General features: G+C 40.9%; 1 protein-coding gene across 1 annotated transcript in view; it reads right to left on the bottom strand.

Annotated features, from left to right (window-relative positions):
- The window catches only part of AGPAT5 (1-acylglycerol-3-phosphate O-acyltransferase 5), a 61,255-nt gene extending 39,349 nt beyond the window's left edge, over window positions 1-21,906 (bottom strand). The window contains exons 1-3 of the mRNA XM_087775070.1: window positions 21,424-21,906; window positions 4,503-4,572; window positions 4,161-4,276 (exon numbers count right to left, since the gene is read on the bottom strand). Coding sequence (XP_087631196.1) covers window positions 4,161-4,276; window positions 4,503-4,572; window positions 21,424-21,642 — 405 coding nt within the window. The 5' untranslated portion in view covers window positions 21,643-21,906. The remainder of the gene's footprint in view (window positions 1-4,160; window positions 4,277-4,502; window positions 4,573-21,423) is intronic.
- Window positions 21,907-27,889: the final 5,983 nt, after the last annotated feature.

A 27,889-nucleotide genomic window follows, 5' to 3' on the forward strand; every position in this document is an offset into this window, starting at 1 on the left:
TTTACAGTTTTACACACTCTTAACAGAAAGGTGACAGTAAGATTAAAATTACTATGAGCTGAACCTCATTCAAATGTCTTGTCTCAGGAAAAGATACAGTACACTGTAGAAATGGGTGGTGGTGCGTGTGTGAGGAGCTATTATTTTACTTGCATGGCATGGACAGGAATAAAGTTTGAGGGGTTAGGAGGAGGCAGGCAGAAGAGGTGGTTATGCAAAGTGCTCTCAGCCTTTGCTTTTCATGGCATGGAGAGAAGGCTGTGCAGCTGCTTAGCTAGTGGTATCTGACATGACTTTTAAGTTGTTCTCCAAAAGCTGCAGTGAAAAGGAACAGAAAGTCAATGGTACATTAAGTCCATATTAAATATTCTGTCTTAACATTATTGTCTGTGGTTCCCTTCCAAGTGAAGTAGCCAGCTGCAACTCTCAGCTGTGCTGCTGTGGCTGGCAGGGGACCAAACCAAGAACAGAATCCCCCAGTCCACTCAGCTTGGCCTTTAGCAGGCTGGGGCATCGTACCAGCACCAGCCCACAAGCAGTTTACCAGGGAGATAATGGCATGAACAGAAAAATGTTTCATCAGCTGTGTGGCAAACAGAGCGCCACATGTTATCTACACACTCCACATGTAAGACCGTTTTTAAGATCTGACACCATTTGAGGGAAGTAGAAGTCTTATTCTGTACAGCGACACTCACCACAACAACCGCTTTCAGGAAGGGCAAACTCAGTTCGGTATGAGAAATAACGCACCTGCTACACAAGACTTCCATGTAACTGGTAAGTCATCATTCTGTGTGAGCTCAGCTAGGTCAAGCGTTGATAAATGAGGGAGGGCTGGAATCAAAGTCTTCCCCTGTTTATCAAATTACTAACCAGCTGCTGTAAACTGGGAAAATACTGAACCACCTTTTCCTCGTTTAATTTGTGAACTTGGAGAAATCAAGTCACTATTGTACGGTTTGCTAAGGGACATCACAATACCAAAGACAGGTTTGGTGTCCCTATCTCAGACTTTTTAATGCTCAGAAATAGATTTGTACTTCTCAAGTAAATACGGCATACAGTCACGTAACGTAAGAACAGACAAATTACCTATCGTAAGATCACCATTCGCTGCATACAACCCAACTACATAAATATGTCACCTCCCCTATGGCACAGGGTTACAAAGCTAAAGAGAGGCAAGATGCCGTAACAGCTAAATATTTGGCGAAAATTCAGTAACAACCAAAAGGGTGCACAAGCTGATGCTGAATAACAGAGAAGACAAAGACATACTTCCTATGTTAAAACATCAAGCAAACTCTGCGATATCAAAAATACTTATCAAAATTACACCCCAGCCTCACCACGTGGTATAAGATGAATACGAGCTAGCTGCATTTTGGTAGAGAAAGATAGGGGAAAAAAAAAAATTTCAGATCCACCCAAAAATAGTAAAGCCAGTTCTATGAAAAGAAATAGCTCTACCTAATAAATCAAACCCGGAACATTACAGGTTAATTTAAGTGGTTCTTTTCTTTTCTTGCTATTACATAGCTGCCTCCAAAGAAGAATGCTAGTTATGCAATTGTATATAGCTCAAATTCCCCAATTTGTATTGCATTTCCTTTTCAGTAAGAGATCAAATATATGAACGCTTTTCAAAACAGATTTCTGGAAGTACTGTTTTTAAGGTTATAATTTTTTTCCGCTGTACTTTAAAAGCCCCCCTCTTAGTCAACAATGGATTATGTTTACAAATATACTTCCTTTGTGCCTGAATTTCGCTCTCCTGGACATCCAGACCACGTTTATTTCCAAACAGGATGTTTACCTGAGGTAGGGAATATGAATTCCGTGAGCATGGCGTAATTACGTGGCTCTGGAAACTTTTAGTGGAGTGTAAATGACATCACTGACAGAACATCAACAGGAAAGGCAGGAAGTGTTTTATGTTTTTGCACTGTTTGGTGTGATAAAAACAATAAAAATACCTATTAGCTTGCACTGCAGTCCTGCTGCATCCCGTCTCTGTCCTTTAAACACACACGCATCACCACTGCTAGTAAGCTGGCTTTCATTTGTGTCACTGAATTAAATATATATATAAAAATATATATATAATCATCCCCCACTAAATCTTGTAGAAGTTTTATGTTTTGAGGAATCCAAAGCTGAACAGATTTTATTGAATATATATGTTTTGATTAAAAATGTAGGCTACAGTCAGATTAATTTCCACAGGAACCTTCTTTTAACAGTCAATATAGCAGTCAGGAAACTGAGTGCCGGATATTCCAGATAGCAATAGTAATTTTCCAAAATCTTGGAAAAAAAAATAATTTCTGGACACCTCATGATAGCCGATGGAATATATATATCCTGTCTGTATTTTAATTAAAGCAGACATAAATCACAACCAATGTAATGACCACGGGCAAGGATAAAGAGCAAAATATTTCCATGCAGCAGACTGGTCGCTTTAGTGGAAGAAAAATGTACGGAACCAGAGCCATTAGCGGGGACAAGCATCAGACAACAGAGAGTCCATTTTCTCCCAACTGATACCCTCAGTGAGGTATGACAGGGTGTGACAGTCTGTACTTATTTAGGGGACTGGGACAGCAAATCCACCAATAAAAAGAAATTGTGAACAGTTTTCTTATTTTCTCTACAGCATATTGTTTTCTAAACATAGTGATTGTAGAAGGAAGGATGGCAACCACCCATGTTCCAGTCTAGATTTAGAGCCTACTTGCTAAGGCACTCATCCAGAAGACAACAAACATTTTCAGCCATCAGGCTGAAAACATTGAACCTTGATCTCCCAGTATCTCAGGGGACAATCTAACCTCTTACACGCTGAAGAGACAGTAGGAACCTCAACCACTACCTGTGCTCTAAGATAAAATGGTGAGACAGTTCACACCCTAGTGATAGGCATCTTATGTGACATGATCCAAGACTGTGAACCTCTGTTCAAATTAGGTACCTACACCCAAGCTAAAAGGCAACATCTGATTGCTGGGAAAGGCCCCTGTTTAAGGCACTTCCTATTCTTCAGCATATTAATTAGGCAGTTCATGCATCTGTACCTCTCCACACCCAACACTCTCTAAGCCCAATCCAACCTACAGTAGCTTCTTGGAGGCTGTCACGGATGAGTGGTTAGGCTGCTTAAACCTTGGCGAGACTCCAGAACAGTTACCCAAAACTCAATCCATTTCTATTCTAACAAGTAAGCACCCATCTAAATCCTGAGACAAATACTGTGAAACCATTTCTGATCACCTAGCAAAACATACCAATACTTCCAAAAATATCAGCCTCTACACTTTATTTCATTTGTATATAGAAACAGTCCTGCTTGCAGAAAAAGCAAAGAACAGACAGAGACGATTTTAGGCAGGTAAAGCCATCTACACTGTTATCCATCATTTTAGATTAAAACTCACATCCACTCAGTATGCTGGCTGTACAGTGACCACGGCCCACTGTTTCTTCAGCAATTGTATAATTTTGAGTCACATCAGGTTGAGTTCTCAAAGTAAAAGGAACAAGAGGAACATTATGCAGGAAGAGGAGAAAGCAAAAGGTAGTAATAGGAATACTGTTAGACTTAGGTTTTTGTTTAACTGAAGTCCAAAGGAAAACCATCAACACTTTAATGGAGGCTGGGATCTGCTTTTCCTCCACACTATACTAAGGTCCAAATTTCCTCTTCTATATTGTGCTAAAACCAAACAATTGACAAATAAATAAGTACACCACAGCAATGTCAATTTACTCCCAATTTGTAGCATGATTAAAAAAAAAAAACCCATACACAGAAAATAAAGTCTGTTTACACCTACTGCTAAGTGGCGGTTTGGATTGTAAAAAGAATAAAGTTCTAGAATATTCTGAAATGCTTCTAGCAGACTCTACAGTTTTAATTCTAGTAATAAACAGTGTCCATAAGAAGTATTCATTCAGAAAAGTAAACTGATTCTTTAATAACTGTCTCTCAACTAAGATACATATCTAACTACACTGAGTGAAACCAGGTATTTTCATGCTCAAATAAACAAGTGCCAGCTCAAAACTACATCTTCCCAGCATGTACGATAAACGGAAGGAAAGTACATCTTACAGATTTGACCCACAAACAGCAAGGAAAAAGTGAATGGACTTACCTGTGAAAAATACCACCCGTACAGCGGAAGCCATTTTAACCCATCTTTCAAGACATACCGGACATGCCCGAGAGCATTCTGCCTAATTGCCAGCATGTCCGCAATAATCCAATCAACTGCAAAGAGAAAAGCCCAAAATGTTTAGTTAAATTACTTTTCAATTGCCACTGATGAAACAAAAAGTGCACGTTGTACATAAAAATATCATTAAAGGTTTCTGAACTAGAAGTTCTGAACTGGAAGTTCTTGCTTGTTAGGGCAAGGCTGGAAAGAGACACAGTAAAGAGAGAAGCAGATTTTTTAAATCTATAAAAGTTCTAAGACAAACAAAAAAATACAAACCTGTACACTGATGATTTGATAAATATATTACATTTTCTTTATTTTTTGGCAAATCCCCGTAGATTATTACCTAAAAAAACAAAAGGAACATAGTATTACGTTATTATTTATTTTCATGGCATTAGGCAGTGATGAGATCCAACGCAGTAATTAGCTATTTACTAGGAAAACTGCCAGCAAGTTAGCACCATTAACAGAAAAACACCCCACCACTGCATCAGTACCCATCATGCATATAACTGACTTATCAACAAAGCAGTGAATATTAATTAATGAGAGCTTAAGAAAGCTATTCTGTTCTTGTGCCTCAGCCCTAGAACTGGATCCATGGAAGCTGACCTACATCCACAAAATCCCTATATCAATATAATTAAAGAGGAATCATAGACATGTACAGAACCAGCATTTAACTTTATACATCTAATGAATAAGACACGCTTCAGTCAGACACTCGTTATCATTCAATCTAAAGTGGTAAATTTTTCTGGATTACATAAAGAACAAAATCTCAACCATTTGCCATGATTTTAACCATCAAGAACGAACCAAAAAGCATGAGGTTGAAGGGTGTCTTTAAATCGGTCTTCAGCTTCCAGCCAGCAGGTTTTGTTACGTTTTTTTCTCTGTTGCATTGAAGACACCCTTTAACTTTGTAGTTTCCTGCCCCTGAAAGTTAATTGCCTGCTAGCGAAATAACCTTCTGAGAGCATGACTACAAAGCAAGATGCTGAAGCAGTAATCCAAGCCACCTTTTAAAATGGATTAATTCAATTACTTTTAATTCAAATATAAAACAAGAAATTAATGAAACCATTTCAATTCTGAATTCAAGAATCCATGCAGCTGTTTAATTATCTTTAATAAATATTTTCATTATCTAATGAAGCTTAGTTTTTCCAACCCGTATGTTCTAGGTAGCATGCCCACCTTGCTCTGCCAATACCAATGGCTGTACTCCTTGTTTCTAGAAGTTAGCTGTATTAAACCTACACTCTTCTTCGAAGTGCCTCCAGTCACCAAAAACCAAAGCGCTATTTGGAAGGTTTACCCACTTATTATCACCACTTCTCTAGTCTGGACCATCTGGGAATTTTATCGGGAAGATCTAACTAATATTCAGATCTTGATTAATATCATTTAGTATGCCAAGTCTCATATTGATCCTCACAGAAGGTCCGTACGAGCATCTCTGGAAAATCTACCCATCTCTCAGTTAAGCTGTGATACCAGATGGGTAATGCCTTGTATTGTAATGGTAGGCAAAACCCCTGCATAACGCTGTATGTTTTGCATTCATGCTGTTCCTTCGCCTTCGAAATGCAATCAATTGCATTGTTGATCAAGTTTTGCTTTCAAGGCAAGAAACAAGATATTGGCAAACTGAGATATTCAGTAAATATGTGAACAAAAGATCATCCAGCATAGAGTAAACAGAATATTACTTACATGAATTTTTTTCCAAAAAAAAAAAAAGGCATGCACAATAAATTTTAACTGAACATTATTTGTAACAAGTCAGTTGACAAGTATATTCTGAACAGTATCCAAGAAATTCAAACAAGATTTTTATAACCTTACTGCTGATGCTGCAGGTACCACACACTATTTAGTGCAAGGTAGCAGCCAGACGGTCTGATCTTACAGTTCAGGTGCAACAATTCCACTGAAATAAAAAATTATCTTCCTACTGTCACTTATGGAGTTAAAACTTCATTTTTCAAGATTACACTTTTCCAGCAGTGTTACGCACTAAGTCCATAAAAACTGCTTTCTCTAATTTCGAGTTAAGATTCCACTATGCAGTTTCTGGCAAAGACTGTTTCAGAGGAAGGGAAAAGGCCCAATACAACAAATCACTAATCCAGAAGGCCCTGAATGCTGTGGTTTTTTTTTAAAATGTGAGAAAATAAGAACAAGAGGAAAACAACATCTGCTCTTGACACCGTAAGAGCTGCCCCACATGAGAAATAGTGTTCGAAATATACAATTTATAACTTCAACTATTAAAAATTTCCACTTTAATGTACAAAGTAAAAATCTCAGTGTAATCAGACCCACAATTCAAAGCATTCACTTGTGACTATTGCATAAGTAAAAACAAATATAACAGACCATTCCCTTAAAAAAAAAAAGTATGATTGTGCCTGCCAAATATAACAGTTAATCTGTATTATTTTTTGTTTCAATAAGATTGGATCTAGTTCACTTTTTAATCCCAGAGGAACACCCGCTCATTGTTACTGTAAGCAATTTCTATGTACAAGTTACATGTTTACACGTAATGGACCAAAATTTTTTTACTCGTGATAAAACACGTAGCCATACTGTTGTACAGAACTAAAACAAAACAAAAAACTCTTTTCCTATTTATAATTAGTTCTCATTAAACACAAAAAAACCCCTAGATATTTTATTTCAAAGCAAAGGAAGGAGTGAGAAAATCTGGAAACTCTACTTTGTTTGCTCAGATGGCTCAGCCTAAGAGGATGCAGCAGCTTTAACTGCAGCATCATTCACTTCAGCATTGCCCATTTCGGTAATCTCAAGAAAAGGCTTATACAGTTCACAAAAGGCCAGCAAACAGCTATTCAGGTATTAGACATTCACAGCTAGGAACTGAGAGCTACAAACTTATGATACAACTGTTATTACAACCACATAAGAATGGCAACTTCCAACCTGCATTCTCTAAAGGCTTCTTCAGATTTCACAGGAGACACCTGCTCTGCGGGCAGCCACACAGCTCTCCTTCTGAGAACGAAGCATTTTTGCTTTATTGTTGTGTTTCTGGAAGTTTTCATAGACCCTACACAACAGAAGGCTAACAGTTAAGAGCTTTGAATCCTGCAGAAATGTTGCATTTTTCCCTTTGAGATGATGTCTGAAGAATTCACCTGCTTGTGGATAAGGAGGGGAAGAGTCCCCTCAAGGCAAGCCTTCAATTTCTGGCAATCTGATGCTTTTGAGTGAACCAGAGCACCTAATGTGTATTACAGCTGCAGAAGGAAATGATAAGAGTACTCTTCTTTATGGTCTCCAGAAAACCTCTGACTCCCTGCTGTTTTTTGTAGCTAACTTTGCAGAACTCCCTGCTGCAGAGACTGAGCAGTCTCTGGCTCCTTCTCAGTCTGCTGGTGCAGAAGAGATCTGGGGACCACAGTGAAGGCAAGCACTTGAGTGATTTACCAGGGACAGCAATGCAGAAACAAGTGTGCACAGTGCCAGGTTGTGTGCATGCCCCTTTTGAAGCAAAGATCAGAGTAGCTAAGAGACTCCTAGTCCTCCTCAAAAGAACAGTGCGTTCCCGGGGCCTGCAGAGCACCAGGGGGGTGGTCTTCCCCTCTGCAGGGCACTCACTAGCCAGCAGCAGGGAAGCAGTGCAGGACATACTTGGGAGGCAATTTTCAGTTTCAGAAGCTAACGGATCTGGTGTTTCAGATATTTCATGCACAGCTCTCCAAATGCCACAGTATGCACACATTCTACCTATGGATCAGCTTGAAAGATTATGAAGATAAATGTCCTGTCTGCCACAATGAAGTGAGAAACCTATTCATTTGAATCGGTGTTGCCTTGTTTAAAAAAAAAAAAAAAAAAGCACAATGAAATCAAGCAAAGAAAACAAGTTAAAAGGAAGAGCAACACAGCAAGCCAAAGTAAGCAGAGATTTGAGAGAAAATATTTAAAATGCAGATTTACAGCCTAACACTGCAAACATTGCTTGGGTACAGAACATTAAAGTGTGTTTTTAGCCATGTTTTGGTTGTTTCACAGCCCAGTTCACAACAATGGGTAATATGGTTACTGTTAATATGGGTCTTTCAAATCTGCTTACATCGCAGTGCTGTCAAACTCAATTCAGTGAGGTCTCAAATAAAGGAGACTGAAGGCTAACAGATTCCCTTCTGTGGAAGATTCCCTTCCCTGGATGCCATACAGCAAGCCGTTCACACGCTCAGCGGGCACAAGACACACCGCAAAGCGTCGTGGCCAGAGGAAGCTCTGATTCAGTGGCAGGAGGTTACAACAAGTTGTCCTGATGGAAGAATTTCCTAATTCAGTGACAGGCTGATCTAGGCATGCAAATGGCAGCTCCTGGGTGATCTGATGACACCAGTTTCAGCTTCCTTAGCAGCCTCTGCTTCTTCCAGTGCAACATATACAACTACAGCTGCGCTACCATGGTAGGCCACGTAGCTATGTAAAACAGTCCTGCGCAGCAGCCACCCCTGAGTAACTCATAATTTGCATAGGGTTTCACTGCAACAAGGTGGCCACTCCCAATTTAGAGTTTTATTTCTTGCTTATTAAGTCTGCACATACCAAAGAAAATGAAATAGATCATTTAATCGCATACTAGCTACATCAGCTCAGTAAACAGGGCCATGACAAAAATAACTCAAGACCTGCTTGCAGGTCAACTGGTGACCACATCAAACTCCTAGCAAAGAGATTACCTTAATATGATAATTGGATGTGGCTGATAATGGGAGCAGTTCAGGAGCTGACCTGCAAGCAGATCTGGCACTTCTGGTTCAGTGGCAGTAAGGTAACACAGCTGGTTATTGGTGGTAAAAACTCAGTCCATCTCATCTGATGTCCTATCACATGTCTACCAGCACACTCATTCTTGGTTCCTCAGACTTCTTGACTCTCCTCCCTTCTCTAGTCAAAGAAACCAGGTGTGCATTGCAGAATGATGCTCCCTTCTTTGCTGTTACTTCAATAAAACCGCTGTGCACTGGGGCACTTCACAGAGAAGGTGGAGCATTCTGATCAGGAAAAATGCCAGCTTCAAGCACATGCAATAGCAACTGGAAAGGACAAAAGCAGTAGGATAACAGCAGGAGAACTTTCCTTCCCTCTCCTGGAAGAAGAGAGGAGAAACAGAACATTCAAGTCATCAACACTTCACTTAAAAACAACCATACAAACTTAATCTACTCAGCTGTGCTATCCTGACAACATGCACTTCTCTACATTTCGCTCTTTCTTCCTGACTACTTTTATAACTGGGATTGCATGCTGTGTTGGACAAGAGCGTCTTTGTTAGCTGGGCACTACTACAACGTGAGTGCTTATTAAAATAAATACTATCCTAGGATGTATTTCTCATCTGTTTGTTAAAAAGTCTGGATATAATTTTGTGGTGTGAGGGTGGAGCTTGCATCAACAAACCACCAAAAACAACCACCAGATACGGCTTCCGAAGTCAACGTGTAACCCTGTGCAAGCTGCCTTCTGCAGCATTGCTGCAGGCATCTCATGGGAAGCTGTTTAAATTCTCTCAGTCTGAAAACCTGCCTGATGACACAACCAGTCCTTTGAGCTTCTGGAGAAAGTACCCCAGATCACAAGATCTATTTACCCTGTTTGACAAGGAGCAGGCTCAAGACACGATACATACAAATAGGGAACTTGTACTTGGTGCTGACAAATTTCTCAGGTTTTCAGATGTCCTACTATAAGGATTTTCAATGTTTATTTTCCTTCACAGAAGATAGAGAAGCACTTTTATTTGCATTTAACAGACATTGGTTTCACTTGCCTACAGCATAAAGAATATGAATAGGACAGAAGGAGAAAGGACTTTCATGTTTTAGTTTTTAGTTGCTTTTTCTCTAGATCTGGAAAAAAATGTATAACTTTAAGTAGCATTTTTCTAAAAATACCTTTAGGTCACATACAGTTCTTAGGTAATGGTCATATTATTGCTACACCTCATAACCTCTTTAGTTAAAGAGACTATCTGCTCAACACATAATTGCACAAGTCTGAATTCTCCTGCTCAGGCTCAGCATCAAACCATAAAATCACAATGCAATCCATTTTATTGAAGCAGACAGTTCACTCAAATATTCTGCAGCTATGTATTTTACTGGGGTTCAGTGAGGAAAACCATTGCTAAGAGACTGAGCTCTGGGGACTATTGAGAAGATTCCTATATGTGATTCAATTTTTTTTTTAAATCATTTGATTGAACGAGAAAGCAGAGAACTTCAATAAATACAGTTACTGCCACTTTATTTCCTTATTGTAAGAAGACTATGTTAGCAACATACATGGATTATGCAGGACTGAATCAGACCATCTGATGTTAAGTATGAAGTCTGTGCGTTTTTGCTTTCCTACTAGCTTTTAGTCTTATGGTCTAAATTGACAAACCGGTATGTATGTTTGTTTGTTTTTTTGTTTTTTTTGTTTGTTTGTTTTTTTTTTTTTTACATGAGTGGTTATGCTTCATTCAATGGCACCAGCTACATGTATAGAAGTCTAGTTCTGATGCTGAATGTAAAGGCTTTACAGTTTCTCAGCTGAATTAAAGATAACTGACCTCTGAATTATGGGAAAGCTCCTTCTGGAAGAATCAGAATCAATAAAATCGTAAAGGAAATGCAGTTACCTTGTGAGCTAATGAAAACATATTAATATTTACAACAAAATTTACAATATCTATGTCAGTAAAAATACAGCTTTACAGTCTTTTATTCCCTGCATATTTGACTACTTTGTATTTCAGCATAAAAAAGACTTGCAAATATTTAGGCTATAAGGAATTAGTTGCCTAATTTTCTAGACTTTTATAAAGAACTAAATTTTCACTGCAGGCAGGTTGTCTGAAGAAAAATCTTGATAGTTTTACTGCCATCAGCTTATGGAAGGAAATCAAATAAAGAGCAATAACTACCACACTTATTTTAGAGCAAAAGCTGAAAGAGTTTCATACAGAGAAAAGTTAACTAAAAAGTATATACTCAGAACATCTAGTTACAGCAGCAGGCTAAATGATGCCAACATTCCCCTTTATTCTGAATACTCTTAACAGGGTGACTGTAATTCTAAGAAAAAACCATAAAGCCCTCACAATCCTGTAAAAGGAATGAGACACTTGTCAACAGATGAGCAATATGTGTTTAACCAGACTAGTTTTGTTTTCAATGCCCACCTGCCTGCAGCTTTCACAGATGCTGCAGGGAGCACCGAGATCTGAAGGACTTAATCCTACAGCAGCATTACACACCTTTCCTTACAGTCCTCCCCAAAGCCTCAGATGGTGATTTAGAGCAGAACATTACAAACCACTTTATTCCCAACAGTCTAACATTACCTAGATAGCGATGTGTATAGTTTTGCAACATCTCATTCAAAGGGTGATTCAGGTGATGATTATTGTTTAGAGGAGGGACACATGGAAGAGCAAAGAAGTTCTGGGAAACATCCATAGTAACTGGAATATGCAATCTGAGCAAAAGGTTAATTTCAGAGAAAATAAGTTGCTGCAATACCAAGTATGTTGGGGCAATTTCAGTTAGTTTATGCTTATTTGAACAATAGCGCCAGACTAGATTCAGCAAAACCACTCCAGTGATTACCCAAGGCACATCAACCAGAAGCAGGAGCTCTTGGCTTCTGGGGGAGCTCAGTGCTGCAGAAGTGGACTCACAAAATCTGCGATACTGAGCCTGCCAGCCTTGAATTGCCAGAATCTAGCCAACTGAAAGCAGATGCAGATCCTATCCTGCCCTAACATGCTGCTCACTGCTGTTACAAGGCACATCTACGGAGGGGGGATTCTCTCTTCTGAAAACAAACTGCTAAATCATCTTTTTCAAAGAAGAGGTGGGGATACGCGTATGTAGAGACAACTGAACTGATGCATCCTGTAAATTGAGCTTGTGCTCTAACTCATTAAGTTAGAGAGGTACCATAGTTTATTCTCTTTTGGGTTTTGTTTGTTTGTTTAAATAGGAAAAAAAAAAAAAAAGAGCTACAACTTTTTTTGAGGTCCCCAGCCCTGCCCACATATGTTAAATATCATTTGACAGTACCTATAGATTCAGGAGCTTTGCTTCTGGATCCTGATGAGGGCTATACGTGGGCTGGGAACTTTGCTTTAAGCATACACAATTACTTCATTCCTGCCTGGACTCTTTAGCTATCTGAGGAACCTTAAAAAAAAAAAAAGGCATCTGTATAACTGTTTCAGTCTTGGTGACAGAAAAAAGCAGGACTTATCATGAACATAACTTTAAGATTTTGGCATCTAAATTCTGAAAAAAACCCCTATTTTCAGTGCCTAAGTAATTTACTGAATCTTTCTGCAAATGACTTGTTTTGATTGCAGTGCAGTTCTATGGTGTAGACCATGGAGTGGCTCACAGTTATCATCAGTGACCACTTGGGAAAGTCAAAGTTAGAGCATCTAAATAACTTTTTTCATAAATCACCAGTAATTACGTTTTTTTAACAAGTACTGCACATATTTCAAATATATATAGCACAAGTGAAAGGAGATTATTTATAAGCTGAGATTTCAACAGGAGGGTTTTTCTAAACATCTGGCATCTTTGTATTACGCAAAACAGGTGTTCCACCTGTTTCATTGGGAAAGAAATAGTCTCCCTTTATAAGGGAGACTATTTATAAGACTATTATTTATAAGGTGCCTTTTGGCACCTCTGAAGAATTCTTCCCACAAATTTTTGTAATTTCCTTAAAAGAAAGGAAAAAGTGACCCACATTTAATGTAGCTATTGTTTACTTTATTACTCTTCTGTAGTGGAAAATACATAATGTCCATGTCCCATCCCATCCATCGCCTCCAAAACAGTCATTATAGTGCCTTGGTACATTAAGCACATTCTGGAAGTGTTATCCTTTGTGCACCTCACACCAGCCACAAGCAGGAAACCTCGTGGCAGCCTGCAGTTCCTCTATCTAGAGCTCTTTATAATAGGAACCTTGCTTCTAAATGCCAAGGACTCCAAGGAGGAGTTGATTGTATCTTTATTTGTAATACTGGTACAAGCGTTTGTATCAAGGACAGACAGAACTGGGTGTGAAGTTACCCATGAGTTGACATGCATGGGAAGGGGATGATTAAGAAACCTCTATGTCTTCTGCTTGTGCTGTGGAGTAAGATTTTTGAAAGCTCCTCCACACATCATTTTCAGTAAGTATTTAGAATTTAAGCACTGTAGACTTTCAAATTGAGGCAAAGGAATCATTACACAGCAAAAGAGAACATGCAAGGAGGTATCTGAGCTAGCTGCAACTAATCTGGCTCCAGACCTGAACATAGTAAACTTGAATCAGCCTCAAAAAATAGCCACTGCTAAAATCACTCTTGATATCTGCACACCACCACAGTGTGTGAATGAGCATGTTCACCTGCAGCTTGCTCGGGACTGTGCACTATGTTTGCTTACGCAAAAAGAAACATGCATGCCCTCAGATTCCCAAGTAGCATGACAAAATGGGACAGGATAACTCTTCCAAGTCAATCCATAAGTTCCAGAGGAAAATTATTGCAACTAGCACAATACAGTTCAAAGTCATCCAAAATAATTATTTTTCTTCACCTCTAGTTACATGCTTAAATACAGATTCGACCGCATCACGGGTAGCTAATTTTACATTTAAAAATCAAACTAGCATAAACTGTATGATTTCCTATTCCCACACTGAGGAGCTAGTTATAACAGGGAAGATGACAAGTAATATGTGACAGAAATGAAATGAACAAAAGAAGAAAATAATTTCCCTGTTTTTTTATCCCAAATGTCTTCACAGCGTGAATTCAAACTGACAGAACAAAGATTAAAGAGTATTTTTCCCCTGAGAAGATATGCTTCCTCATAATTGTAATGTCAAAATCCCTGACATCTGAGCCTACTTCATCTAACGCAACTAAATCTGAGGGAAAAAAGTATACCCTGTAAGCCTGAGGTAGTTTGAAATAATTGGAGTCAAATGTTTAACTATGAATAGAATCTTCTCTTAACAAGAACAGTGTCTGATGGTAGAGTACCAGGAGAAAAAACCTCTCAATTAACAATCATCCTTACATAAAGTATCTGGACACGTTATGTAAGCAGAAGGAAAGGGCATGGAAGAGCACTGTAAAACTCCATGGCCCAGTATCTACTAAAACACAGTCAAACGCAAAAAGAGGAAGGTGCATAAAGCTCATGCAGGGTTTGTTTTTTTTTTTTTTTAAAAAAAGCAGCATTTAAAAAAGTAATAAATACCATTTGTATTTTCAAAAGTAACAAATTGTGCAAAATCAGGACAATTTATATTAAGAACTGAATATACTAAAAATCTTAAGATATTAAAAATAAAATAGATTTAAACAGAAAATTTTAAAATGAAATTATGAGATTGTAAAACTTACTGGCCAAATACTTGGAATCAGAATTTGTAAGTGCATTCAAACCTGCCCTTTGACTCCTTAGCTTTTCCTACCTGACAAATACTTGACTTTTTAGGATTTTCATAAATGTATGTAGCTAACTTTAAAATATAAACATACATATTAGTTTTAAATTGCAGACTGTATTAGATAACGCCGATATAAAATTCAGATTCAGTTGTGACTTGCCAATGAGAAAACATATGCTAGGCGAATCTCCACACAAATCTAATTTACGAACCCAAACAGCAGTTTTGGTTCAGGTAGCTGATACCTGATTTCTAAAAATGCTCTCAGTTTTAATTTATTTATTTTTCATGTATCAGGCAGGAGGCAGGGGATGATCAAGACCAGCACCGAATGTGGAATCTCCCCATACTGAATACTTTCCAGATTGCCCCGGAGCCAAATCTGCAGCACACCAGAACTCTAGTTGATATCCCAACAAACTGGAGTCATGAAGGACTTCATTTTCACCTTCAGAACGATAACCAAAGGCAGACAGAACAAAAGATACATGCAAAGATATCTTTTGCAATATCTAAAAAAGAAAGCGCAAAGCTTACATACCTAATGTATCTATTTTTGCTGCCTCACACCACAGTTGAACGTAAGAGTCTAAAATTAGGCATCCATCTCAATGCGAAAGCCACATCCCTCAGGCTTAGCAGGTATCACTTCATTTCTGCTACAATAACCTACAGGACTTTTTTGTATGCTATAAAAGACACATACACCTGGAGACAGCTGCGCCCTGATATCTCTAATGAGATGAGCCAGGGTAAACCATCTTCATGGAGCTAGTATCACAGCAGAAAAATTTCCCTGGGCTTCTTTCAAAAGTTAACCACACAAAAGTGATTCACTTCACTACGTTCTCCAGTTTCTTTTCAATCTTTGCACCGCGCCAATCCCCAAATTTCTATCACTCCCCGAAGACCTTTATTTCATTATTTCTACCATCGCAAATAAATGACAAGGTATGATTATCTTAACCTTGCAACATGCCTCACAACAGCTAACATAGTTTTGCAAAGCAGCAATATGAACGGGTGCTAACAGGAGTTGCAAGCTCCATGGAATGAACTAGGAGAGCGCAAGCCCTCGGAGGCTGCTCGGCTACCGCCTGAGCTTGGAGGTTTGCCTTCCTTGCAGCTCTGCAGCTTCCTGCTCAGCTCCCACGCCGTCCCAGTACTCTCCCACTCCTGAACTGCCAGACTGGGAGGAGAGCTCAGGGAACTCAAGCACAGGTTCGTAAAACCAGGCTCATGCCAAAATACAATTGCCAGCACTTTCTTTCCAAACACAACTGGAGAACGGTGAAAAGTGACGTCTCCTTTTGACCTTCCGGTTATGGCATTTGCCCAGGACATGGGTCCTCGTCTCAAGAGCAGTCAGATGCTGTCACCCACATCTACCGACAGAAAGCAGTTAGAAGATGAACCTTCACCCTGCCTTGATGAAGCCTGGTTATGATGCCTCCCTCACTGCGGAGAGGGAAGAACCAGGTTCCTAAGGGATGACAACCCACCTCACCAACAGCAACCAGAAGCACCTCCCTGACATCAGTACGCTGCAACTTGGCCATTAGACTTGCACTGCCTCTTTTGCTTCCCACCTCCACCTTAGGCCCTCCTGAATTACCTGCTGGATGGCTGAAGAGCTTCAAAAGGGAAAGCAGGGAGTAAGTAAACATAACCTTGTCTGGGAAGGCTGCTGTCCTGGGAATAGAGATGGGCACCGACCTCGCAACCCTCACTTCCAGTGCAAATTGGCCAATAGCCAGCAGACTAAGCATCCATCCCAAGCTCAGATACCGAGCTCTCCTCACAGATTTCCTAGGAAGCCAAGACATGAAACACAGCCCAAGCTCTACTCCACCGGAAAGCATCGTCAAGAGTTCAGCAGCACAGTGTCTCTGCAAAATTTTAATGTGTTCTAATCCTAAGTAGTTTTCAACCTTGTTGAGACACAGCAAGTCCAAACTTCAATACCAATCCAGAAAGCACACTGCATTGTTAAACACAGATCTTTCGTATTTTCTAAAATAATTGCTAGAAATACTACAGCTCTGCTAAACAACACTGAGGTAGCATCTGATTCTCACAGGCCTTCCAGAGTCCCATAATGACAATGAAAACCAGAATTTCAGAATGCCTTTAATGAAAGCACCACCTCCAAAAACTCCTATTCAGCAGGAAGCGGAGTAGGGAAGAGAGATAACACAAGCACTGAACAAAATCCATGCACATTAATTCAGTCATGGGTTTTATTCAGTTGTCAAAACCTTTCAGATGGAACATGATCCTTTAGGAAGCAGTCCGAGTGATGATTTCTTTATTATTTCTTCACCGCCACTCAATACAAAATATCAAACACAATTACAACAAAAAAAAGTTGAAGAACATTTAGTCCTCACCTGATCTGAAACGTGCACAAACACAATAGGCATGAATTTCATCACCCTGACAGCAACTGGGATAAGATGCTAAGGGTCACAGAGAGATGACAGCATTCATCATATTGAATTACTAGTCCTTTCAGCCCTTCAAACGTCCTAATCATAGGTATATTTGCAGTCATTTTGGTTTTCACATTCTATGGTAAGATGCAACTGTTTATTGTCTGTATGAAATGCAAGAGACCAGACTTCCCTAACAGAGTAAAGACAAAAGCAGTAACACAACTGCTGTTCACAGGCTACTTGGTGATTTAGAAACCTGGGGACAAATCTACTATTAGCATAAGCAAATGCAAGTCCTCCAAAGCACTTGAATTGCACCTGTTTGTGTCAGTGACTGCTTCAGCTTGTTGCTGATAAAATTAACATCCTTTGCTCTCTAAGACTTACTACTCGCTTTACATAGAGTTCAAGCATCTCGTACATACTCTTCCTGGAAGAGAGTACTGTAGCACCTCTGCAGCTTACAGCAGGACAGGTGGGAACCAAGACAATCGCATTTGCATCTAAAGCAACACAGGGCCAAAGCAGGGCCATTCTCTCTATGCCACTTTCCAACAGACTGCATTTACAGATTTTCATTGCTATGAGTTTATAATCCTGGAGATTGTTGAAGGGCACTGTCATAATGCCATGTATAGATTAATTTTATATATTTATAGCTCCTTAATAAAATTCATGGATATCTGCTAAACTGCAATTGCACTGACAGACTTACACAGCATTATAGGATTTCACTTTATAGTCATACTGGTTTTGCCCAGTTTACCTCATTTACAGGATTGGTATGTTCTGGGTTGCTTTTTGTGCTCTAAATACCGGTTCTTCAATTTTCTACAACCTACTCTTGCATGACATTCAGCAAAAGGGCTATTTTTGGCAATTCAGTAACACAATTCTAATATTATTGGAAAATCTAAACTGATTCCATCTTAGCTCAAGTTCTCTTAGGCTTTGTAAAACAATCGTTTTGGTGGAAAAAAAAAACCAGGTCTAACCCAAAATTTAAAAAGGGAAAGTATTTACAGTATGAGAGAGAAACTTTTACAGCTACTTCATGAGCCACTCTCTGGAACATAAATACTCAGCAAGGGTTCACAGCAATTATAGCTCTGTAATTATTTTAGTTCTCAAGTCAAATACTTAAGAACTAAAGAGAAAGGGAATTATTAGTCTTTCAAGATTTTCTGTCATACAGTTCAGGTTATCACCTTATTTAGTTACATTTCACAACTGAAAAGCATTTACTACAGAGATAAAATGCCTTCCTAGCATGAACTAGAGTTTTTGTTTTAATAAACTTCGCTAAAAACATTCAAGTCAAGGAGAATAAAAAAAGAAGAAAAATACGTTTGTGCATATGGTCGTGAGGGGGAGACTGATTTGAATACCTGATGGACTAACAGAAGATGATCCACAGAAGCATCACTTCCTGATAGATAAATAAATAAAAAATAAATATCAAGATACAATAGTATTTCATTCAGTCAAAAAATAATCTATGTTTATGATCCAAACCAATTTTATTCTATTAAGGCCCCACTCACATTACTGGGAATTTCAGCAGAATTATTATTTTAAGGTCAGACATCTCAAATATTCACAACTGCCTTGGAGCATTATCGTATTGAAAAACCACAAATACTCTAAGCGTAATAAACCAAAGAATGCTAAACAGCACATAAAAACTTTTTATATAGGGTAAGACAACAGCAGTGCTAAGAAAAAGTCAGTTAAGGCTTTGATTCAGTAAGTCACTTAAGGACCTGTATAATCCTAATGACTTCAGTGAGACTACGCAAGAAGTTCCAGTATTCTGATGGATGAGGTCGTTGGCCTCTCATTTATCCAGTTAGAAAAAAATACCCCAACACACTTTAATTGATTGAATAAACTAATAAACCTGAAAGAAATGCTGAATTCCTCCCTCCCATAGCTATTACAATGCCTTAACGTTGGTAAAGCCCTACAGCTGCCTTTATGAGACCATGCAAGTTACTATTCTTGCATTGTGTTTTAGGATTAAGTTTAATGATGCTACACTTCTGCATCTAATTACATGCCCTAAAACAGCCCATTCACAGTAGCTCTCAGGTTACCATCCCAATCTCAAACACTCAGGCACATGCTTAACTTTCCACTGTGAGTTTCAAGTTAAGCGTGTTCAGTGTTTGCAAGAGCAGGTCTGAAAGGACACCCTGTTTCTCCTCCTTAAACAAATGAAGGATATCTTCCAGTTAAACGATACATGAATTTTAAGGGTTCTACCTCTTACCTCTCTATATATGTACCATATTTTCCAAGTTTTTATTTACCTTTCAGTCTCAGTTACCTTTTACTTATCCAATGACATATGCTACATTGGTTTTGTGGGCTCTCTTCTTTGTTAGCCTTTATTTCAGCTTCGCATATATCATCTCTTCTTCTCTTAGTATCATCTGTTGCTCACTGTGACAAAGCATCTCTATTTTAATATTGTACTAAGTGATCACATGTACTGTCTCCCAGCATTTTTTTGTGTGGATAAAGTTTTATCAGTGCAATAAAAGAAAATAGAGGTCAACAGACAATGGCTGCTTTTTTGTTTCTTTTAGTTAGCATTTTCCTTTCCATACCTTTATGTCACAGGCATTTTTTTTGATAAAAGTTCTTATCAAAAGCTCAAAGTGGTTGCTACTCTGTGCACACTATTTTTAGGACATTTGAGTAATTTTTCTGTGACAATTTGTATCTTAATTTTTGGCTCTCATTCTTAGAATGGGTTGAATTAAACTATTATACTGCTGCTTGCAGCAGCTAATGACCAAGGTGTGTTACTACACATCGATACCTGCATTAAAGATGCTACATGAAAAGGAAGGCAGATAAAACAGTAAGTACTTAATCTGTGAACTACCACTCCTTCTTCCCTTTTTTTTTTTTTTAAAAAAAAAAAGATATGTAAATCACTAATTTTGGACTGATTTGGACGAGGCGCAAGGGTGAAGTTACATGAGTTACAAGCTGAATCAAAACCTAATTACCACTAAAAGATCTCACTTCTAGTTTGTATCTGTTCTATTCACCGTGATGTCAAACTATGCAATTCTTCTATCTTCAGCTGGTTTGGGGGGTTTCCATGAGAGTTGATATGAAATGAGGCCTACAACTGCAGCTCAGGAGTGGAAATTAGGGGAGACCTAGCATGATTTTGAAATAAATGCTTCATAAGAGAGTGGACAAATGCTTTACCTGGAAATATGAAGAAGGGCCTATTTGTACCAGCTCTGTCACCTGCCAATCAACATGTAAGCACTTGTTATTCTTTACTCTCAAGCACCTACAGCTGACATGACACAAACTTCAAATACACTTCTGTATATTCAGACAACTTTGAAAGTCAGGTTTAAGCACAGTAAGCACCTGTCATTTATGTAATTATATTTTGCATGTAGAATTAAAAGTCTCCTTATTTACTTTCAAATTCCAGACAAATACGTAGCCTTTCAAGCATTTAACGCATTGTGAGATAAGCGAAGTATTATTATTTGAACGCAAATACCGCTCTGGTCACACAAGAGAGGCCTCCGATTCCAACTTATTAACCTGAAACCTTGGACTTCAGTTTCTGAGATACTGAATAACCACAAGCCATGGCTGATCCAAAATTTAAGGGCCCAAGACTGACAGTGGGTAGACTGCATGAGAACGGAGCTGCTGCAATAATTTAAAGGTTAAGTAAACTATTTATTAAAAACTCGTAGGTGTATTAAGTACAATTACAGCTGATTATAGTTTTCTTGTCTACTACCAATACTACAGATGTGCAACACAGGCCATAGGGTTCAAGTGTGCAAAGGAGGCTGCCATTCGAGTGCTGACAGAGCACGACTGCTGCCGCATCCCTTCCATTTTCCCGACCTGCAAAACGAACACAGCACCAATTCTCCGTCAACAGCATCACCAGAGGAGCAACTGCGGCTGCGAAGGCAGGCTGTCCTCTGCGGATCCGGAGCCCCCGCCGGCACCGGGGACAGGCCGCAGCCCGCACCTTCCTCCCCGCCGACCTCACATGGCGGCGGGCGGGCCCTGCGAGGCGAGGCGAGGCGAGGCGCCTCCCGCCCGCCCGAGCGGCCTGAGGGGAGGCAAAGCGGGGCAGGCGCCGGCCGGGAGGCGAGCCGAGAGCCCGCGGCCGGCATCACCGACGGCCGCTCCCCACCGGCTCCCGGGGGGAGCCGCCGGGCCGGAGCCCCCCTGCCCTGCCGTGCCCTCCCCGCCCGGCTCACCTGCACGCCCGTGTAGTTCTCGAAGAAGAAGAGCACCATGCTCTGGTAGATGGTGTAGAGGCGGTCGTCCACCTCGCGGTAGAAGCGGGCGGGCAGCAGGGCGGAGAGCAGGCGCCAGGCGCCCCAGGCCAGCACGTAGGTGGGCGCCGTGCCCATCATGACGGCGGCGGGCAGGACGTAGCGCATGGAGTAGGTGTGCAGCACCAGCGACAGCAGCATCTTCCCGCTGCCCCCCCGGCCTCACCGGGACACCCACATGGGCGGCGCGCTCACTCACAGCCCGGCAGCCCCGCCGACCGCATCGCCCGCCGCGCCGGGCAGACCCGCCAGGCGGGCGGGAAAGCAGCAGCGGCGGCCGCCGGCAGGGAGGGAGGCGCGGGAGCGGGCACCGGCACCGGCCCCGGTTCACGGCTCTCCCCGCGCCGCCTCCGCCACCATATTGCCCGGCCGGAGGAGGAGCCGCGCCGGCAGGAAGGCGGCCCCGCGCGCCTGCGGGGGACTTCCGGGATGGGCGGGCGGTGCCGTGGCCCCGCCTCGGCCGCGGCCTGAGGGGACGGGGGCTGGCCCAGCCGCCCGCGGGGGTCCCCGCCAGCAGGCCCCGGGCCCCCGCCCCGACCCCGGCCCCGGCCCCGGGCCCCCGCCCCGACCCCGACCCTGGCCCTGGCCCTCCCCGCTCGGCCCCGGCAGGCAGTGAGTGGCTACAGCAGCCCTCCGGGGCGGGGGGTGCCGGGCTGCTCCCGCATGGCGTGGTGGAGAGCTGCTTGGCACCATGTGAAACGAGGCACCCGCGCTTATAATTAATCAGCTGTAATCAGCATTAATTTTAACCTAGCGTAGCATGAGTTAGAAGAAAACTTACTCCCCCACCCCCCGCCGTGAGTCCAAAGCGGAGCACTCAGAAAATTGTGCTTATTGCTGTTGGCAGGTACCACCCCAGCGATGGCTGGGTTTGTAGGCGTTTTGTGCTTCCCAATCCGCGTTTTGACTCCCGCAGGTTCCCACAAAAGCAGGCAGCTGCCCGCCTGGCACCCGCTCCTCTCTGGCTCCCAGTAACCTGGCGAGAGCAGCAGCCAGATGCACCAGCTGCTTTTGAAGAAAATGCAGTAAGTCTTGTAGAAAACAACAGCGTAATAACCTCCCCAGAGAGGGAGTTTCTTAATAAGCCGTAGTGCATAGTGAAGTATTTATTCCTTGTTTTTAAAGAAGTGCATTTTATCCTGAAGCTTGTGAAGATCTCATTGTTTCAAAAGAAGCGGATGCTCAATACCTTCTGCTAACATTCTGTTTCCTGTGCCAGGCTTTAACTGGGACAAGCTTTGTCCTTTGCTGTTTACCTCGTGCTAGCTGGTTTTTAATGTGTGTTGAAAATTGTATCCTGAATAGTTCAGTAAAATAAGACTGGGGGAACGATACTCGGTTGAAGCACTGCGGCAATACTCTCTTCGAACTGCCTCCGGGGTCCTGAGCTCCGCAGTGAGAACTCGTATTTGATATGCATCATAGCTTCTGTGTCCCTAATGAGACTAAATGGTCTTAGTTTCTTTCCCCCCTCCAGAAGGGGGGGGCTGGAGGGGTCATGGCAGCTTTTCTGTCTGGGCCCCCCATCCTGATCAGCGTGTACATTTCTATCCTCACTGAGTAACTGCATACACTACCGTCGGCTCAGGACTACCAGGATAGAGGCAGTTCCCCCATCATGGCCTCTTCTGGCAGGGAATTTTTTTCCTCTAAACCAAGCAAACCTAGATTGGACAGAAAATTGAAGAGGAAGCTTCTGTTTTGTGATGCCTATGACATGGCCACGTGGAAGAGAAAGTAATTCACCATGATACAGGGAGGAGAAAGTAATCCAGCACAACACAGAGAAAGTAAAGCTGATGCCAGCAGAGGAGAGCCAGGTATGCAGGAATGAGCGCTCTGGTGTGGCTGGAATGGCAGGACGGGTTGGAGCGTGGATCCTGACCTGCTGCTTCAGAAAGGTGACTGCAGAGAGAGACTAGGATTCAGAGCAACTAGGTGTGTTTGGCTAATGAGACTGCAATCAGGAGTGGAAAACGTAGACTAGCAGTCTGTAAATTAAACAGTGAACTGGGACTCAGAAATGGTGGAGGATTGGGAAAATACAGGGAAATTGAGCTGCCCGGGCTTAAGGCAGACTATGAGTTTGTGAGGTGGGGTCAAAGACTCAGTGAACAGTCTGATGAGATGAGTTGCAGTGAAAATGTGAAAGGAATAAAAATAATCTTCATATCAAGGAATGAACTTGGAGCCTCTGATTCCATATATGTAAAATCATATCTTTCCTTACAGGACTATAAGTTCACTCATACTTTTGAAGAACCTGGATATTATAATGATTACAAAATCTGGAAAAATGAACAATTCTGCCTCTGGAGGATGGTTTGGCTATCGTGATAAATAAGAACTGAAGACACACCTTGAATGAAAAGGAAAATATAATATCAAGCTCATCAAGAAATAATGCACATTCTATGTACCAAATGTAATAGAAGTCTAGTGGAAAAGTAGTACCTAATCTCATAGTTGAACTCAGACAAGCAGTCTTAATCTGGCATTTCTTGATCTATTTAAGTAAGAGGTTGACTTTGCAACCTTGATGATATTCTTTCAGTTTAGGATTTGTGGGGCCCTTTTGTATATGTGTTTATATACACAGCTGTTCTACATAGATGGCTATTCCTATCTTGAAACTGACTCAGTCCTTCGCCCCAGTGATAAAAATGAGCACTGAGATCCTTCATGAGGCTTTTATATAAAAAGACATGTCTTTACCAGTTTTAGAATGGTTGCCCCTTGATTCCTTTGAATGTTCTTTTTCCTCCTATAGTACCAATGAGTAGGTAAGACTACTTGTCTTTTCTTTGCTGTATATTTCACGTTTTTAACATACCCCCTTTTTCCTTTTTTGTTATGCTAATATTTAAATTTTATTTTTTTCTTTCATTTGATGCTTTTTCATATTCTTAATCTGTCACCATCCCCCACCACACACACACGCACATGTTCACACACTTCATTTCTGCTTTTGATCATTTGATATTTTCAACAGGCTCTTTTAATACAGTTTCCTCTTTCTATCAAGTATGTTATCAAATGTATATATACTGGTTAGCCACACAAAAAGTACAGAGTCTCTTAGGGCTTTTTTAATTCCCTAGTATAATTATATCAGTATGATATGGTAATGTGGTGTTGAAATGTCTGCAACTGAATGAAACCCAAACTTTTCCATTCAAGAAATGAGTATGCCACAATGATTAGATCTGGGACACTGCCGCCAAGTCCTTGCTTCACTTGATTCATAGGCGCTTTTTATCCTAGATCATTCTGAATTGTGCCGCAGGAATTTGAATATTGGTCTTTCACATTCTAGACTACAGAGGCAAAATAAGAAGAATGTTCTGATCTTTGCTACAATTTGTAATTTCTAGTCTTATGAAAGCATAGGCCCTAATTACACCTCCTTTAACCGAAATGCCAGTCTATCAGCAGAATTAATTTCTAGTCATTTCACTTTCAGCTGGAAGAAGAAAAATCACCCCATTTAGGGTGATTAGGACTCTATTTTGGACATTAAGACTTCAAACCTGTTAAGGTATTATTTTCTTCTGTAGAACAACCTTGAAATTTAAAAGACTAAACAAGCCTGCAATTTTGGAAAAAAACATCAGTCTGCTATGCCTAAGGAGCTCGGTCTGTTTGGTGTGAGCATAATTATTTGGTGTGAACCTGATTATTCTAGTGTTAGTTTCCTCTGCCAGTGGTTGTCACCTCTAAAGTTGCCAAATTCACCAAACTGGAAAAATACCAGACTTCCATCTTATAGTGAAAAATACCAGTGACTGTACCTCTAGAAGGAACCATAAACTGTGTCACTAGGCACCGACTCTGAATGTTAAGGGATTTTCTCACAGTGCTAGTCACACGATCGTGTTTCACAATTCTGTTACCCACTCACTGTAATTATCAATTAGACTAAGCAAAACCAGATAACATTAGATACAAATCAAACTGTCTCAAGGTTTAGAATTTAAACCTTTACAGGTGGTCTTATCTTTAACAATATCCTGGGAGATGATTTATTGGTATTACCTCTGTTTATATGTATTGAGAAACGAGGCACAGATATTAAGGCCAAAGGACTAGATTCAAATAAGGATTTAAGCACCTGAATTCCTGGAGTCCAGGACTCCGAGTGGGTACCTAGCCTTTCTACGCACTACATGTCATGCAGAGAGCTAAGCAGTGCAGAACAGGATCCACAGCAATCATCAGTCTGAGCAGGAAGTTGATTAAAATTAGCAGGCTCAATGTGTATTTGTGTAAAGTCAGGTAAAAGGACATGCTGAGGACGGCACTGTGGCCTAAGTATGGCCTCGTAGGACCTCATTCTGGGTTTCAGAAACACCTCTGTCAACTTGAGATCCACAACCCACAGATCTGTCTCTCAGAGTTTGGCAACACACTTTTTAAAATGTGGCCAGGGGAGATGCCAACATCACCTCCTATTTCCACCTGCATGGACAGAGAACTGGATTAGACATGGATTCAGTTTGTTGAGGGTATCAAACTTGTACCTCTCATCACGGAGGCGGGGGACCTGCAGGGTAAGAATAATGAGTATCTCTCACGTTGAAGATGCATTTACTTAGCAGTTGTTTAATGTAACATATAAAAATAACTAGATTAGATTAGATTACTGGTAGACTAGTTTAGATTACAGGTAGACTAGTTTAGACAAGTAGACTAGTTTAGATTACAGGTCCTCTGGATGTGTGCTTTTTCTCTAACGGTGGCCATAACCACCTGCATCTCTCCGTGTTTGCTCTAGGAGATGGAGGCTTCCTTGAATCCTGCAATCCTCTCCAATCTCAGGTGAGACTTGTAGTAGTTCCTGTCCATCCCTGACTCTGGCCTTGCAGGGCTCCTTCTTGTGCCTCTGTCCCAGGGGACTCCTTGGCTGCCCCTCACACAGAACATGATAAGGCTGTTACAACATCTAGCTGGTCCACCTCAGAAACACGACTACATGCCTGTGCCCTACTCGTTCCATTCCTCACCCTCACGTCCTACCCAGAGACTATGTCTTTTACCAGTAGAAAACGGTGAGGAAGCCTAGTGGGGAACTTGTGTTCTGAGATAATTCCATGGCCTACAAGAGGATTTTCCATCTTATGTCCCTGGATGGCAGTGGGCAGGGTTGTGTTCATGGTGTGATTTACAGAGTCTTCTGCATCATGCCCTTGCAGTGAAAGGGAAACTCAAGTTCAGTTGTACCTTAACTGAGGCAGGTTTCAGTCCTTCTCTGCCTCCAATGAAATCTCTTCTTGAGGATCTGGCTATATTTTTCTCCTCTACAGGTCAATAAGAATGGCAGATAGAGAAGAAGTAAGGATGGGGCAAACGTCTCCCATGCTCTCACAGCCTTTTCCAAGCCTCCCATTTGTGGTTCAAGGTGTAGAGACAGATACAACTTCTATATGTACAGCAGTAATCACCAATGGATTTATCCTACATGTACCTATACATTCTTCCCTGTACCCATATTATTTTAGCCTCCACAACAATCTTTGGCAAGCAGTAGGATCATCTCCTTTTGTTCTGAACCTGCCTCATTGTAGTTTCATTTTATATACTTTGGAGCTTGTGTTGAAGGAGACAGAAAAACCCTTTCCACTCTCTTATTTGTGCTAGTCATGATTTTTACAAATCTCTATAATATCCCCTCTAGGCTGTCTGTTTTCCAGACTGACTTTTACTCAGTTGTGCTCCATATGAAAGTTGTTCTATAACTTCTATCTTGCAAGCATAGCCAGCATTATCTATGGCATTTGCTAACTTTTAAGGTTTCACTTTGCAAGTGATTCTTCTTTTACCAAAAATAAATCCTGAAATTTCATGTGAGACATTATGTTTACTCTCATAGGATTTATCCATAAAAATAACTTTCAGATTCTCTGCTACAGGTCTAGTATGTCATCATTTAATAAGCCAAACTAGTAAAGGAGGAGAAACACACTTTGCCAATAGTTCTAAAACATGTTTGATGACCCTAGAGAAATAGTGATTCTCAAAACTCTTTACAGATCATGGAGGAAAGCATTTTAATGAACAGACTCTTTTGCATCAAGCTGGATCCCTATCACCTTTCATCTGCCTCCAAGTTTTCTCCTTCCTCTTGTTAGAGTATTTACCCTGTTTCCAGCCTTCACCCATCAAACTCTCAGTCTCCCTTCCAAAATGCATCCTTTGTTCTCAGCTCTGCTCTGTCTCTACATGTTTTTTTCCAATCTCCTTCCCAGGCAAACCTAGCTAATTCTACTCCCATGACTCCTGAGCATCCCATTCACATTTCTCACACAACGTCAGTCTTTTTTTCCTAGTGAATCCTAGTTTGCTCTTAATTTCCCTTGAGAGCTCCTAATCCTGTTATCCCCTCTTCTGT

Source organism: Nipponia nippon, unplaced genomic scaffold, assembly GCF_047370975.1.
Source record: "Nipponia nippon isolate SJK-2023a ecotype South Korea unplaced genomic scaffold, ASM4737097v1 scaffold_4, whole genome shotgun sequence".
Classification (NCBI taxonomy): domain Eukaryota; kingdom Metazoa; phylum Chordata; class Aves; order Pelecaniformes; family Threskiornithidae; genus Nipponia; species Nipponia nippon.